Below are 17397 nucleotides of genomic sequence, written 5' to 3' on the forward strand. Positions count from 1 at the left end.
AATATGCTGACAATCGGATGAACAATTAGTTCCACAATTGCCGACTGTGAGAATACCTTAGTTAATACTAAAAATATTTGAAGGAGAATCAACAAATAGTTCGTTTAAGTGGTTTTCCATATAGATTCGAGTTTTGTGTGCATAAATTATATAATGTCATGTAGAGTATAACTTGGTAGTGAAAAAAAATTGAATGGATTAAGAGTTAACTTATTTTAATTAGTGATTGATTTTTAATTACGATCATTCAAATTTTAAATTATACTTAATGGAAAAATATAATTCCTCATGATGGTCCATATGGATATTTTTGTAGCCTTTACTGAAAGTAATGAAGAGAAGAAATACACGAAGCACATAAGTTTTTATTGTAATTTTTTGTCGCATAGGAATTTTTTTTATTGTAATTGATAATATAATGTAGGCTTAAATACTCTGGAGGTCCCTGAAATTGTCTCGCGTATGAAAATAAGTCCCTGAAAAAAGTTTTTCCGATTCAGAGTCCCTGAAATTTGTTTTTTAATCTAAATAAGTCCCTACTCGTGTTCTGAGCTTATGTGGCTCTTATTTTGCACAGTCATCAATTCCAAGTGTATTTTCTAATTTTTTTATATTCCAACTCTTAAAATTAATCCTTAACCCTAATTTATTGTTAATCTAATTAGGTTAATTTTCTTAATAAGTTTAAAATTAAGTTAATTGGATCTCTGAGCTCTCTTCATCATCTCTTGAAAACCCTAGGCACCCACCACCTCTCTCACCTAACCGCCACCCTTCATTCATGGCCGCGTCGCCACCACTACCTTTTCCAATTTCCGGCCCCATCCGCACAATCACCGCCCCCATGGGACAGCTACTTTTTCTCTTCTTCCTCATATCTGATTCTTCCTCTCCTCTGGTTTGAAGACACCCAGCCATCATCATCCTCAACACACCCCCTCCTTTCCTCTCCTCTTGGTCATCGTGTTACGCTAGCTGAAGGTTCGAGGGGGAGATCGGAGCGGCCATGGGAGCAGTGGTTCTTGGTTGGTTTCTGTTTTCTCTCCCAAACCCATCATCCTCCAACTACCCAGCCACCACCTTTCATCTCACCTACTTCACCTTCAACGCTCAGATTCTGGGTAGGAAACGAGGACAATGGCCACAGTTGGAGATTGAGCGTTGGAAATCAGGGAAACGAGAATGGGTGGGAACTGGGAACAAAGTTGATCTGAGTTTCTTCTTCTCCTTCTAGACAATCCTCTTCTCCCTCCCTCTTAACCTAATCTCAGAACACGGGTAGAGACTTATTTAGATTAAAAAAAAATTTCAGGGACCCCGAATCAGAAAAACTTTTTTCAGGGACTTATTTTCATACGCCATACAATTTCAGGGACCTCTAGAGTATTTAAGCCTATAATGTATTTGTTTTTATGTATTAATTGTCCTTAATTTTTCTGTTAATAGTAGTCATCTAAATACAAGCAAACTTAGGAAAAAAGGGCATATTGGACTTGTCTATATTGTCAATAGTGGACTTAAAAAGACCTTGACAACAAACCAAAAGAAAATCACATGCAACATAAGCACAGAAAATCTTGGGGGCTCCTCCCTCACATGACCTCTCACGTCCTATTTTCCATTTATTATTATATAGTGTGTCTTTTGCTAAGTGACTTTACCAAAGAACTATTCTCTGTCAAATATTTCTAGAATAAAGTGTCTATTACATAATTAATACTAAACGATTTTTTTCTCTCAATAAGATTTCAATATTTTCATTACTACGAAAATATGAATTAGCACTTTCAAAAAAAAAATGAATTAGCAATAAAAATTAGAGGATTTTTATTGATAGAACCTACCTTTAACAGGAATAATCAATCTTTAATTTATGTCGTTAGTTTGTGTATTCAAATGATTTTCACGGAGTTTAAACTTTTATTTAAGTATATTTATAGACTGCATGTATTAATGCAAATATTTGTTCTTTCTATACATCTTTAAATAACATTTAGTTATGTTTCATTGTCAAAAGAAAACATTTCATATATATATGTTTACAGTGTGGAATTGTTACAGTAAACAAGGGCAGCTAGCATGCAGAAACAGAATAAGAAAAATAATGACAGCATAAGAACCAGGCAACCAGCCCCTTAAGATGACTGGTCAAGGACAATATCATTCACTAATCACTACATTTACTGTGTCTTCAGTTCTTAACTTTATATCCTGTTGCATGATGTCTTGGATAAGCAAAGTCATATTATGGTAAGAAGATCCCCCATTTTCAACAGCTTTCTTTGCTATCTCACTGAGTTCCCTGGCCTTTTGTCTTCTCTCTTCACTCTCTTTTGATTCATCATCCATCAGCAAACATATTCCCTTCTTAATATCCTCCTTCTTCACCAACACCCCAGTCTTCTCTTCCTCTCCCCACTTCAAAGGAACCTCTACTCCAAGGCTCACTCCAATCCTCAGCACTTGAGTAACAAGCTTCTCATTCAAAAACTGATCTGCAAATAGAGGCCATGTCACCATTGGCACACCAGCACTTATCCCTTCAAGTGTTGAATTCCAACCACAATGTGTTAAGAATCCTCCAATGGCAGGGTGTGATAGTATCAGCACTTGTGGAGCCCAACCTCTAATCACAAGGCCCCTCCCCTTGGTCCTCTCCTCAAAACCTTCTTCACCCATCCATTTTTCCAACTCTTGGAACTGATTTCCTTCCCTGATAACCCAAATAAATGGTCTTTCTGTGGCTTCCAAGGCTAAAGCCAGCTCCATAAGCTGTGAAGGGATCAAATTGCATAAGCTTCCAAGACATACATAGACCACAGACTTGGGTTGCTGCAAATCTAGCCACTTCAGACAATGGTGTTCATTAATTGAGGCCTTGTTCCCTCTTTGAGCCTTGTCCAAGCCATCTTTGTTGCAGAGTGAAACAGGGCCAATGCACCACACCTTGTCATTCCTTTCCTTCTTGTAATCCTTCACATATGCATTCTCCAACTCCTCAAAAGTGTTTATGATCACCCCATATGAACTTTTTTCAGCTTCATACATCTGCTCCCCATAGTCCTTCAGATCATCTGACATTGGTCCAGGAATCTGAGACTTGTTAACCTGAATTTGATCAGGTATGCCAGGCACAGTGAAATACTCTGTCTCTGAAGTGATGCTTTCAGTAACCTTTGAAGTTTGCACCTTGAGCAAACAATGGAGGCAGAAGCAAGAGAAACCATGGAAAGAAATCCTTGGAATGTTGTACTTTGCAGCCACTTGAGCTGTCCAAGGGATGCAAAAGTCAGAGATTATGCAACTTGGTCTTGGTGACAACTTCTCAAACAGCTCCTCCGCTGAATTTTGGAGCATGGTAATTCCTCTGAAGAGTTTGCTGAACATGTCTTTTGAGGTTGCCATGTCGAAATTCTCACACCCTTCAGGTAGTCCTGCTTGTTTGTAAGGAAATTGGAGTTCTACTAGTCTGATTTGGAGGCCTGATGAAATGGCACGAGATAGAACTGAAGTGAAACGTGATGCATTTTTTGGTGTGGTGAAAATGGTTACAATTACACCACGCTGTGCTAAAAGCCTTGCAATATCCACCATGGGGATAATGTGGCCTTGAGCCATTAGAGGAAACAAAATGAAGTGAGGTTGGTTTTCTTGGAAAACCATGACTACTAACAAGCAATAGAGGCAAATGGGTAGTGGTTTGTTCCTTGTATGGTTTGGGTTGCACTTGTAGAGTGTGCATGCCTTGTCCCTCTTTTTATATGAATGAATATGTTTTCTAGAAAGGGCTTCTAGAAACCTCAATTGCCTTACCCCACTTAAATTAAATCTTTTTTGTTTGCGCAAACTAATCTTTTTGAAGCTCCCTCAAAGATCACATTAAGTGAATGATCCCCTCCCAAAAGATCATTCTCCACTCTTTCGATAATACACTCAATCTAGATTAAATGTCTAAAAAGTCCAATTATCTACCAACTGTGTTCGACCGGCGTAGGTTTCACTTAAATTAATATTAAAAAGAAAGAAAGAAACAAAAAGATGTGATAGACATAATTCATAAAATGATATAATAGGAAGAGAGATAAGAATCATAATTGAGTGTATTATCGGGTGAAAAATCACAAAAAAACAGTCTGAACTTTTTATATTGGTGATGTAAGTGCATATGCAATAAACATTGGATTATCCGAGTGCTTGGGTTGGGACCAGAATCATGTGGAAGTGGTAAGGTGATCTTTTGCACCACAAATACTCTGCCGGGACGCAAACAAAATGTTGCAGAGAAGATACGTGAAGATTCAATTCAATGTTTACCGAAAAAATGCTGTCGAAATAAGGAATTAAGGATAATTTATAAGAATAATTCTGTCGTGAAGATTCAAGCATGTAGTCGACAGATAACTTATATTAGTTTGTAGACATATATCAGGAAAATGGTGCTTGTTGTAGTACCTTAAGTCAGATTAAGGCGTGGTACCCAAAATGAGTTCATTTGATAATAAAGATTCAATATACTGATTCAAAGTTTGATTTTATTCTATCGTATTAATGTAGCGTTGCATTCTTAGGACGTGAGATTTGCGAGTTATGTTTTCCGAGCTTTATTCATCCATCAACCGTGGTCATTTTCCGCACATCTCCATCACCATCATTCGTTTCCACCACTCATTCATTTTTAATTAAAATATGCTTTCATAAGATAAAGTTAAGTTAATTGATAAGTAAAGTAAAATCTAAAGATATAGTTTTTACCTTAAATAACATGATATTAATCTATTAAATTACTTAATACAGGTACAATACCCAAAAAAAATTCAGGGTACCACAAAATTTACCTAGGAAAATACTCTTCTAGATTTTTTGTTGGAAAAAATAATATAAAACCATTAATAGGATACTTACTTAAAAATTTGAGTTTTTAAAATAATTGATTGTTTGACAATGTCTCACAGCTAAATTAGTGTGTGAGAAAAATTAAGTGGTCACTCGTCGATAGATAACTTATAGTATTAGTTATCTAGACATATGTTAGAAAAATGCTCCGTACCTAAATTAGTGTGCAAGAAAAACCAAGAAAAAAAATATAAGTGTTACGGGGAGGGTGAGCGGGGGAGGAGGGAGAACGGGCTGGGTGATGAGGGTAGAGGAGAGGGAGGGAGAAAGGGTGGGGGTGCGGTGGAGAGGGAGAAGGTGAAGGGAGAGAAATGACTAAAAACACATTTGGTCGATCATATACGATTTTTACAAGTGTCCACCTTAATCTGGCCCTTAAAGTAATTAGTATAAGTGTTAACCTAAAATTTGGCTTAATAAGATTTGTCAGCATAGAGCACACTTGGAAGGGTTCTCGATTCATGTCGAGATTTGACCTGAGAAGAGCCAGAAAAAACACCAAGTTATATCAACAAGTTAAGTCGATGGTGGAATTCGACAAACACAATGCTTGAAGCAGTTACGAAAAGGGCGGGCAGTTGTGAACACTTGCGAGCACCCACGATGCAAGAAAAACGGTTATGAGCGTGTGCCCCCGCCCACGACACAAGTCACCCACGATGCAGGCAAACGATTGGAATGCATGCCCATTCCCACGACGCAAGAAGCTTCTGGAACAAGCATGAGATCGTGGGGTGACAAGCCCACTAATTCATTCAGAAGAGGGAAAAACCGCCAAGGACATGTGAAGCAATGGAGTACTATAAATAGGAGAAGATCATTCAGAAGAAAGGGTTCCCAACTCAACTCCAAAAAACTCACTAAAAAACTCACATGTCCGCATCAAAGAGACTTCAAGAGCCTAACGTGACAATGAAGGAGTATGTTGCAGAACCAATCGTTTACCTTCTCTGCATTTCGTGCTTTCAAGCTTGTTGTTGTAAGACCCTGAAATAAATAACTAGTGTATTTATTTATTTTTGTTATATTAATTAATTTAGTATTTTTATTCTATTATTTTTATGTTATTTTCCTGACTCGAATTTAATTGCGAATCATGGAAATTATTTAAACGTTTTTTTAATTTCAAATTGTTTTATTTTCTTTAAAAATAAAGAAAAGAAAAGAAAAGTTGAAAGTTTAGAAAAGAAGAAGAAGAAGAGTCACTTAAGTGACTTAATAAATAAAAAGAGAAGAAGAAAGTAAACTTGAAGAAAGAATTTACATATATACTAATATGTTACTTAATAATAGTGCTTTTGTTGACACTTTGTTTTTTGATCATTTGTTTTTTGATCATTTAAACTTGCTCAAAGTGATCTTAAATTATATTATAGAGTTCCTTATAATTTTTAGGATGAGTCAGCTTCCTAATATTTTTCCATTAACTCTATGAGTTAAATCATACACTACCTAAATTAATCTAAACTTTATATTTCCTATTTCAATATATATATATATATATCTCAAATCATCAGATATAGTGGTAGTTTAATAGAATTGAAAAAAAATAAACAAACGAAAACATACACTCACGCACACAGCCATGGAGAAAAGAAGGATATAAATGAAATTAAACAATTAGAGAAGATAAGAAGCGGCAGAGAAAATAATTATTTAGCTAGTCTCTGTCATCATTTCCATGACTAAGCTGCTTTTGTAAGTTGCAATTTCTCCACCTCCTCCTTGTTGCATGATTCATCATCAAGTTAATAACCATGACAATGCAATTTTCTCTTCCTGCATTTGACACGTCCAATTTTTACTTGCCACCACCAGCTAGCTTTATGACTAAGGATGGTAAGAAGTATCTAAGCATGGCACCTCATGCTTAATTTCTTGCATGATTCATTCATATTCTTCCAACTCATGCTTTTTGCAAGTTGGACGTGGCACTCTTTGGCTCTTTTCCTTCACACTTAAGTTTTGATGGAAGCCTATATATATATCAACCTGAATTGCTTTGAAAAAGATGGACAGAAGCATTTGAAAATACACACGAGAGGATACAAGCACACACTTGTTTTGTGTGATTTATGTTTTGGTGAAATTTTTTAAGTGTTTACGTTGAGTGTGAGAAGATTCTTAAGTTTTGGGAGTGGAAGCTAGGATCTTGAAGCTTAGCTTTACGAAAGAAAATAATTTTCTAAGATCTGAAGGGTCACGAGGTTCGCAACTTCTATGCACTACTACTACTCACGAAGGTAATTAAGGGTAACTCAGTATAGAAGTGTCCTTGCGAAGTTGATATGTTTTACTGTGATATATACATAATTACATATGATTACGCTTTCGTTTCTGAGGCTTCTGCTAAATGTTTTATGAGGCTTTGACCATTGTTAAATTTAAGGCTTACGCCTTTGTTTTCTTGGGCTTAGGCCATTATTCATTGCATAATGATTTACTTAATGAACTGGTATGCATAATTAAATTGATCACTTTTGCTTGTTGAGAATATGAATAACATGTGGTTACTCTGACTTGATTATTGGACTTGGAATTGTTGATCGAGTGACTAATGAAGTCACGAGATGTGGTTGGCTGACTTTGGCATATAGGGTTGAAACTAAAGTGGCAGTCCAGTGGTTTTCGTTCCACGTGGTTGTCCCGTTTTTCGAGACGCCAAGTGGCAGTACAGTGGTTGTCGTTCCACATGACTGTCCCGTCTTTCGATGCGTTATTAAGTGACATTCAGGAGTTATCGTTCTCCGTTTGTCCCGTCTTTCATGGGCGTTATTAAGTGGCATTCAGGAGTTATCGTTCTCCGTCTGTCTCGTCTTTCATGGGCGTTATTAAGTGGCAGTTCAGGGGTTTTCGTCCCTCATCTGTCCTGTCTTGCGAGACATTATTGATCGATCCATTTTGGTAGCAGCATATAGCCGCATTTAAGGCACTAACATCTGATGCTATGTTGTTCGATGATTCGTCATTTAACTTGATATAAGTTGTTAGTTTGATTACCATGCCTTGTAATTAAATTTCAATAGCATATTTTTCTCTTTTTATGTGAGGTAATTGCATGGAGTTAACCCTTTATGTTTGCTACTTGTTGTTTGGGCGCTTAACGCTATTAAGCGATGGAGGTCCTTCCCCCGAAGCTTAGCTATGTTTGAGTTGGAGACAGGGATCGTAGGCGTCGGAGTAGCGATGGAGAAGCAGTTTAACTTTCTTTTTGTAGACTATGTTTAAGTCTTCTTCTCCATTTGAAAACTGTCATTAAAACCCAGCTTTTGCCACTTGTCTAAGTGTGCATACTTATTTTGAACCATGTTTACGATATCATGAATTACTCTACAACTATGTATATTATTATGTTGGGTACATGTTTAATTTTGAGGGTTATGCTATCAAACAAGTGATAGGTGTATTCGCTTTAGTGATGAAGTGTCTAGTTCTTTTCAAAAAAAAAATTACCTTGTATATTAGGATTGCAAAATAGTCCTTAGACTCGTCAGGTAACTAATGTGATTCTTCAGTTGAGAAATTGGGGCGTTACAGTTGTTATGTTCGATTTCCTTTCTTTTCCTGTCGATTTTTTCCGTTTAATGCAATTTCCTTTTTGCTTCTAAGTCACGTTTTATGTACTTTACGTTTTGTTTAATGAAATCAAGTTCCCAGTTTTTATAAATCATTTGTTTCGCTTATAAGTTAACGTTTGACTCTCGTTTGTCGAAAATCACCTTTCGCATACAACACTTTGACAAGACGTTTTCCCAAAAGAAACCCACACTCTTAAACTTCTTCTAGTCGAATTCGAAGGATGTTTGTTTACCAAATATCACCGTAAACAATAAATCTCTATATCGTTGTTATTATGATTGTTATTTAAAAAAAGTTCCTATTCTTACTATTTATTTATTTGTTATTATAATATTCAAGATCATTTTATTTGTTTTTATAGTAGTACTAATTACACTTATTCATTTTTATCTAAATAATTAAAATGAGAAACTTATTGAGATAGTGTATTAAAAAAATAATATATTAGCAAATTAGACAGAGATTTTAATATAGTTAGGGATATTAATTATTTTAATGTGTGATAATTATAAATTTGACACTAAAAAGGAAGAGAGGTTATATCAACAAATGTTGATTAGGATTCACGAATCTGTCTCGAAATGGTGTCCCATTTCCTGTCCCACGAATGAAATTATACCATATCAATAAAAAATCGTTCATGTAAGACCAATGCATTTTTTAATTAACTTATCACAATTTCATTAGTTGTAACAGAAAATGAGATACCATTTGGAAAAAAAAACTTTATCGCTAGAGAATTAGTTAAGAACAAGATAATTTTTTTATTATCAACACCTTTGGAAAAATACTAAACATCAAACACGATGTATGACTTCCAATAGTTTTTTCTACAACTTTTCTCCTTAACCAATATATTTGTGGCACCAATAAAAACAATGTATATCTTTATTTTATTTTTTTGAATATATCTCATATTTGTAACTAATTATATTAAATAAATATTAGGTTAATTTCGATGTAAGAACTGCTCTCTATTAATTGACTCGTAGCTTTGAGGTTTTCTGCCGTGTCTTCTCCACCATAATGAAGATGAGGACAACATTCTCCGGACAAAGAACCCTGATCAAACAACTACGTGGGAAGTCCTGAGCCTTTTCCAGTCCACCCTTTCAATTCGATATGCACAAGTTTCTTATGACCCAGTCCACTTCCACGACTACATGTATCCAAAATAAAATCCACCTCGTATAGAAATTGAGGAGAAAACTGTGAGGTTAACAAAGAAAGAAGACAAGTGCGACATATACTGCATGAAGTGAAATGAAAAAAAAAATGACAAAAAATGATATAAAAGGGAAAGTGGATGAATATATAAAAGTTGTTTCTTTTTTGTTTGTATTCTATTTTCCTGTACAATTGTTGTTTTTAAGAAGGAAAATACTTTGAAGACATCCCAATTGGATATTTACACCGAAATAAGATGAGAAAGAAAGGAAAAGATGAAATATAGAGATAGAGAAAAAAGTTATCTACCTTCTTATTGCAGTTCGAGAATCCTTCATAGCTTTATCAAAACTCTCTATCTAGTGAATACGTATAAAAACAAATATAATTGCTCAAAGTTACAAAACAAAACATACACAAGTGCAGCTTGATTCAAAACAAATTCTCCTTTAATAATAATGATTCTAAACAAATTCACCTTTAATAATAATTATTCTGATATAAATAAGGACATGTGACTATGTGAGCAGTTCTTATGTTCCGTGAGTTGTCTATTCGTAATGAATAGCACAGGAGGTTTCCATATTTCCTTCATGGTATTAACTTCAATGATAAAGTTAGCTTTATGCGCCTTCTTGAGATGATAATATAATGTGAAACTAAAAAGGCTTAATTGCATATTTGGTCCCCCGCTTTTACATTTCTCACGATTTTGGTCCCTAACAAAATTTAATTGCATAATTCATCCCCCACAAATACTTCCGTTTGCAGAAATGGTTTTCCGTCTAAAACTTAACGTTTTTTGCTGACGTGGCTTTTTAAATTTATATTTTAATTGAAAAAAATAATTTGTTAATTAAACAACATTTTACTTGTTGCTACCTCTCCATCTACCACCACTCCTCCTCCCCCTCAACCACAACTACTCCTCCTTCCCAACACCAACCTTGACAAACAGCAACAACAACCGCCTACTCCACCACCACAACCCACAACTTTCACCCTCTCTTGGCCAGAAATCATCAATCTTCAAACTCAAAACCCATCAACAAGCTTTCACCATAAACCACAAAAATCTCTTTTCCCCTCATCCAACCCAGAAACACGGTTAGCAACCCACAACCCAGAACCCCACCATCGATTTCTCCCCCTCAACCTCATCCAACCTAGAAACCTACCAGAAAACCACAACCCAGAATCTCAATACACACTTTGTTCTTCAACTTCTTCCTCCTTAATTCCCCCCTCACCCAATCCCAAAACCCAAATCGGAGATTAACTTTCATGAGAGAGGTTGCAGGGAGGTGCATCAATGGATGAGTTTTAGAATCGCGACCTTCAGAGGAGGAGGAAATGAGATTGCGTTGTGGCTATGCTCCACCGTTTTGCCCCAAATTGTGGATTTAGGGTTCAATTGGCGGCGGTGCTGGATAAGGGGAGATCGCATGGTGGCTGGGTGCTCTGCTACGGTGGCTCCATGAAGACCCAGAGGTTGATAATGGCGGAGGTTCAACTGGGTTGCATATCCAAACTAATTCCTCGAGAAATTAGCCATAATCACTTGAGGATTTCCGTCAAATCTTGGAATTTTTTGTGTGGGATTTGAATCGGTGGAAGAAAAATGGAACAAGAGAAGGTTGTGATCTTTCTTGCAATAACATGACTTTTCTCTTCTTATCTTTACTGTAGAAAGATTCAATTTGTTTCTTCTTCCTTCTTTCCCCGGTTTATTCATCGTTTTCATATCTTGGGGTTTTAATGTTTTTGTTTTGATTATTGTTGTTGTTAGTAAAAATGATGATTGTAGGAGAAGAATGGTAAAGATGGAAGAAGAAATTTGGGAAGTTGACGAGGAGTGGTGGTGGGAGAGGAAAGAAGAGGAGTAGTGGTGGTTGAGGGAAGGAGTGGTGGTGAAGAGAGAGGACCAAAGAGAAACATTATTTGATTAAAATCTTATTATTTTTTAATTAAATATTTATTATAAAATGCCACATCATCATTCCGTTAAAATTTGGATGGAATTTAGACGGAAAACCATTCTTGCAAACGGAAGTATTCGTGGGGGATGCGTTATGCAATTAAATTTTGTTAGGGACCAAAATCATGGGAAATGTAAAAGTGGGGTACCAAATGTGCAATTAAGCCAACTAAAAATATACCCATACAGTGATGTTTTATTTCCATGAAGTTTAACTAATATACAACAATACAAACAATTAACATGAACTGTATTCATGTACATTAAAGAAAGAAAGAAAAGGAAAGAAATTGGAGGTCCTTTATCAAACTTTACAACAAAAGACTTGCACATGAACCCCACAAATGACTTTACTACAAAGGAGGTGGTTAGAGGCACCAAACACTGTACATATCGTATCTACCGGTAGGTAAATGACTTGCACATGAACCCCACAAATATGCAGGAGCAGCAGACTAATCCGTTCGGCCAATTCTCGGGTGCTTCAAGCTCATGGCTCATCATGACTCTGATTATACCTTTTTGAATTTGTAGTTCACGTAGACTCCGCATCATGGTTCCTTATTGTCGAGTCTTCCCGATCAAGATGAACAGCTCTCCACGAACATGAATTGGAGGACTTCAGCAACAAGCCCAGAGCAGAAGAACATGTTGCTCTAACAATAGCATCAGGAGATTGACTCATTTTTCCCACCAGCATACCAAATACCTAAAGAGGATACAGATCTGGTGAAACTTCAATTTTAACAGAAATGCCAGAGCAAAAGCATATCCAGGAAATACCTGTGTATGGTAGTCAGCTAAAATATGCTGATTGTCTGATAGAGAGAGCATGCTACCACACATGTACATAGCATTTGCCTGAATTATAGGCCATGGTGCATCAAAAGCCTGCCTCATCAACAAAGCAAACAGCTAAATTCTCATGACGTTAGATTTAAACAGAAAGAAAATTTATTCACAAAGCATTGGATTGAAGTCTAGACTTTATTACTTTAGAATTATTCCATGTTTAATAATACTCTCAACAGTGAAAATAATCAAGTAGAAAATCCATGAAAAATTGAAGTCTAGACTTTATTACTTTAGAATTATTCCATGTTTCATAATAGTCTCAACGGTGAAAATAATCAAGTAGAAAGTCCATGAAAAGAAAATCTAGATAAATTTAGCAGGAATCAGATACATTCCAAGATATACAAAGGACAGACAGAGTCAAAAGATCATGCTCACTACCACAAAAGAAGTGTATCGCAAGTTTTGGAGTAATAAAATATGACAAAATGAAGAGATGAGGAACAGTACGATTAAACCTAGAACAGTTGCAGATAACTCTTCCAATAAAGAAAAGTGAAACTTAGAGATAACTTAAGCAGGACAATATCCAAATTAGAACCGTACAGCTGTAATTTTGCGTGTTATAAAAAAAACATTAGAGTCCATTTTAACTAAAATGGAAAAAACAAAAAAGATAACAATCCATAGGATCCAAAGAGAGCGGAACTGTTCCAGAATGGAAGACCGCAACAAAAGAAAATAAAAGAGCACCCCTTGATATGATCTCAATTTCAGCTAGTATAAAGTCATGACTGATTTCATGTTATAGTAAAAAGCACGCATGAATTGAAATTAATTAGTTATGTTGTATAGCAGCAACCCAGCAAAGTGAATAAGAACCTGCACTGTAGAAGCCATATAAGTATCAACTCTGGATGGAAGATGCTGAATGAACTGCTTTGCAATGTCTCGGAGAAAGTCCTCATAGTCACTTCTAAAAACACAAAAAAAGACAGATGTAATATTTTTTCAAAAGAAAACTCTGAAAAGGCTTAAATACTCTATTGGTCCCTGAAATTGTAAAGGGAATCAAATCTGATCCTTGTAAAATTTTCGCATCAAATTGGGTCCCTAATTTTTTTTTTTAATCTAATTGGGTCCAAAGTGTGACTGGGTCTGATGTGTCTTAATTTTTACACTGTCATCATTGACAGGTGGCTTTTATCTTTTTTTTTTAATACAAACTAATTCCAACTCATTAAAAAAAACTTAATCTAAAAAAAAAACTAAACCTAATCTGAAAACCTAATTTAAGAAGATCCATTTTCCTTTCCACACCCTTCACCACCAACCCAGCAAACCAGATGAAGAACAAGAGCAAGACCCTCACTCTCTGCTCAAACAAGACCCAATCGAGATATGGGCTAAAACCTTCTCCTCCCCCAAAAACACCTCCTTCCCCAACCTCACCGGCTTCCTCGCCTGGTTCTTCCTCTTCTTCTTTCGCGACCGCCCTGTCGTAGTCCGCTCCCGCACCGTCGACCACCGTTTCCTCCTCATCGCGCTCTGGGTAGTCACGGTTGTTGCGCTCGTCCTCACCGAGATCTGGCTCAGCGTCCTCATGTCGCTCCTCGTCGGCACCGCGGTGGTCTGGCTGCACGCGGTTTTCCGGAGCACTGAGGATTTGTACGTGGATGAGTTAGATGTTTCCAATGGAGGGTTGATTTCGGTTGTTTGCGAAATAGACTGGTGTTTTCTAACGAAAATCTAGATTGGGACAACTTATTGAGCTTAATTCAAGGGAAAGCCTGGTTGTGGACTTCTTCAATTGTGAGGGAGTTTAGATGCTTAATTCATTGGAAGGTTTTGCATGTTGGAGCGGTGGAGCATTGCCACTTAGTTGAAAACTTTCTGTCGCTCTTAACTTGTTTGTGGTTGTGCCAATGTTTCATTTTTTTACTGTTTCCTAGATCTGATCCTTCTTTCTCTTCACTGTAATTTTTTCACAATGGAATTTTGCAAATTTGCAGAATAGAAGAGGAAGGGGGATTTATCTTAAGGGGTTTGGGGTTATTTAGGTATTTAGGAATTTTAATTTAGTTTGGTGTTTAGGTTAGTTAGTGATTTGAAGATGAATGAGGATGAAGAGGAGGATAAATTTATGGGTTCTTAAATTTATGGATTTGAAGATGAATGAGAATAAAGATTTGAAGATGAATGAGAATAAAGATGAATGAAGATGTTTAAGTGGTGAATTTCTGGTTTTGAAGATGAATGATGATGAAGATGTTTAAGTGGTGAGATTTTTTTTTTTTTCTGATTAGGTTAGGTTTTTTTTAGATTAGATTAGGTTTTTTTTTAATGTTATGAGTTGGAATTAAAAAAATTAAGAATTCAAAATTTTCAATTTTAAAAAAAATCAAAATGCCATGTGGAAAAGCTGACTAGGCTAAAAATCGAGCCACATCAGCTGTTGGCACACTTTGTCCTTAATTGGATTAAAAAAAGAAATTTAGGGATCCAATTTGATGCGAAAATTTTACAGGGACCGGATTTGATTGCCTTTACAATTATAGGGCCTAATTGAGCCTTTAAGCCCTCTGAAAATAATTGCAAAACTATGCAATTTTACAATCTCTTAAACCATACCGGTGATCAGAAAGGAAACTGTGTGTGTTTACCAGGGCGATCAATCCTTCAATTTCCATCAATGGGCAAACTCGTTTCAGAGTATTCTGCTAGCCAGTATGTTTCAGAAAGAAATAATTATCATGTCAGATGTTTATTCACAAATCTCCAATTCTAGAAAATCCAAGATGGTGGTTAATTACCCGACAGGCTAGTCGGACACTAAAATCTTCATCATGAAGATGCAAAACCAGACGAGGAACAGCAGCATGTACCTTGGAAAAACAATCATTGGAATGAAACGAGCTTGCTGTAATATTAAGAAGCTAATATATGACAATGACCGGTTCAGTTAGCCTATCATGCAATTACAAGGTTTGCCAAAAGAAAGAGAAGACATCATACCTTGGAATTAGTTGAATAACTTGAATTTGAATCTTAATAGTTTCTATTGTATATTTACAAAGGACACACAGAGAGAAAAGAGACAGTATCAAGATCCCTAAAACTTAGGATCAAATCAATAAGCCTAGGCTACCATAGCAAAGATAAAAGCTGATAATCAGCCTGGGGCTACTAGTCTTTTCATACTAAGCAATGCCAATAGCCTTTTTAGAGAGAGCCAGACAATCCTAGGCCCAAAAACCATACCTACACGGCATCATGGCAATCCAAGTAGTTCTTGTCATTCAACTTCTCATTTGTAAAGTGGGAGATTCAAAATACAAAAGAGATCAGATTATTCTTCTCATATTTGGAAACCTCCTTAAGAGTTAGTTAGCACACTCAGCCAAGGTAAAACGGATAGGCAGCAGCACTATGTACACGAGTAGAAAACAGGGAAGAACCAAATGAACACGGAATAATACCACACAGACCCGGGAGCAATACCAAGGAAAAACAAGAAGGGGAGAGGCCGACAACCTCGGCGGAAGAATTGGTGCCAATAGACTTCTAAAATTCTACCATCAGGCTGTGAAAATTCCTAAATGGTAGACTGCTATGCAAGAGGAATTACAAGCCATGGATTCCGATGATAAATGGACTGTAGCACCTTTTCCGCAAGGAAAAAACTCTACTGGATGCAGTGGGTTTACGAAGTCAAATCAAGACAAATGGTGCCACTGACAATCTGACATGAGAATGAAATTTGTATCTGGAAATTGATAGTTCATTGCGGAGATAAAATGAAATGTCTGGGCATCAAAGCTTCCTTAGGGCTCTAGAACGGGAAAGTAAAGGAATCATTGGTTGGCAGTGTCACAGAGATAGAGGCAAATAGTCTATACAGACAAAAATTTAAATGTGCCTGCTTCTTCTCTGTTTTTATCTCTTAGTTAATTAACCATACACAGGTAATCACGAAATGAGCAAATCCTGGTAAAGTACTATATGTTAGTTAGTTGTAGTAAGCAAACAAAAATGGAAAATAACAGTAAATTGCAATGCAGACCTAGGCCAGCATGCCTCCATGGAACAGGTTTTCCTTATTAAAAAGGTAAAGGCCTTTAGCTGTCCCATTTTAGAAATATCCACTAGTTACAATCATCTATATATTGGCTTTGCTGGTGAACAGATGGAATCCACTAATTTATTGGATTCCATAATATAGAAAATGGGAAGGGGCAAAAAAAGTTACAACTGAAATCAGATTTAGCAACATACCTGCTCAACAAATGCCTCTTTTAGTGCACCAACTCCATAATTGCTTAGTGCTCCAAATACTGCAAAAGAACTGGCTCGCATCTTTGCATTCATGCTTGTCTGTTTTTATAACGAATGGTGTTAGTATTTCTCCAAAAAGATTAATTAACAGACGGGTCTCTATATCTTTATAGAAACAGAAATTTTATTAATAGTCCGCCCTGCATAGTAGGAAAAGGCGTGGTTGTTGTTTAAGTAGTAGTATTAAGGGAGGATAAAATGATCTAGTTAACAATTATAGGTTTGGGGTTAAAGAAGACAGCCAAGAGAGAAAGATGGCTCAAGTAAATAACTGAAAATATTTATTGATAGAAATAATTTTTATTAATTCTCCCACAAAATTTGGTTTTTGAAAGAGCGCAATGGCATAGTGTGATCCACATAGTCGACCTCGTCGAGTGGGATAAGACTTTTGTTGTTGTTGATATTGTTGTATATATAATTTGATTCAATATCTTAACTTCAAACTCAGGTTCATTCTACGAATTAGGTCAAGGGCTACGACTAGCACTACTCGATTGTCAGTGGAGGTTCACGTAATGAGGCACTTTTGTGAAAAGGAGCAATAGACCTCCATTACCTCAAATTACGTTTGGAGCCTTACAAAATGTAAAACAATCAAACACTAATAGTAATAGGTTCAACAGTAAAATATTTTAAAATCGATAATC

General features: G+C 36.2%; 2 protein-coding genes across 4 annotated transcripts in view; both read right to left on the reverse strand.

The window, feature by feature from the left end:
* Window positions 1-1981: 1981 nt before the first annotated feature.
* On the reverse strand, window positions 1982-3715 carry LOC130730286 (UDP-glycosyltransferase 73C25-like). The gene has a single exon (XM_057582247.1). It carries the CDS (start codon window positions 3661-3663, stop codon window positions 2161-2163), a length of 1503 nt encoding a protein of 500 aa, XP_057438230.1. The 5' UTR covers window positions 3664-3715; the 3' UTR covers window positions 1982-2160.
* Window positions 3716-11772: 8057 nt separating this feature from the next.
* Window positions 11773-17397, reverse strand: part of LOC130730287 (protein SHOOT GRAVITROPISM 6) — a 31334-nt gene continuing 25709 nt past the window's right edge. For 2 of the 3 annotated variants that reach the window (XM_057582248.1, XM_057582249.1), the window contains 6 exons: window positions 16688-16786; window positions 15226-15297; window positions 15044-15129; window positions 13295-13388; window positions 12401-12508; window positions 11773-12326 (listed from right to left, as the gene is read on the reverse strand). In XM_057582248.1, coding sequence (XP_057438231.1) covers window positions 12153-12326; window positions 12401-12508; window positions 13295-13388; window positions 15044-15129; window positions 15226-15297; window positions 16688-16786 — 633 coding nt within the window. In that variant the 3' untranslated portion in view covers window positions 11773-12152. Of the gene's footprint in view, window positions 12327-12400; window positions 12509-13294; window positions 13389-15043; window positions 15130-15225; window positions 15298-16687; window positions 16787-17397 lie in introns of those variants that run through there. The other variant, XR_009016302.1, reaches the window with a different exon arrangement.

This window comes from Lotus japonicus, chromosome 1 (genome assembly GCF_012489685.1).
Source record: "Lotus japonicus ecotype B-129 chromosome 1, LjGifu_v1.2".
NCBI lineage: Eukaryota > Viridiplantae > Streptophyta > Magnoliopsida > Fabales > Fabaceae > Lotus > Lotus japonicus.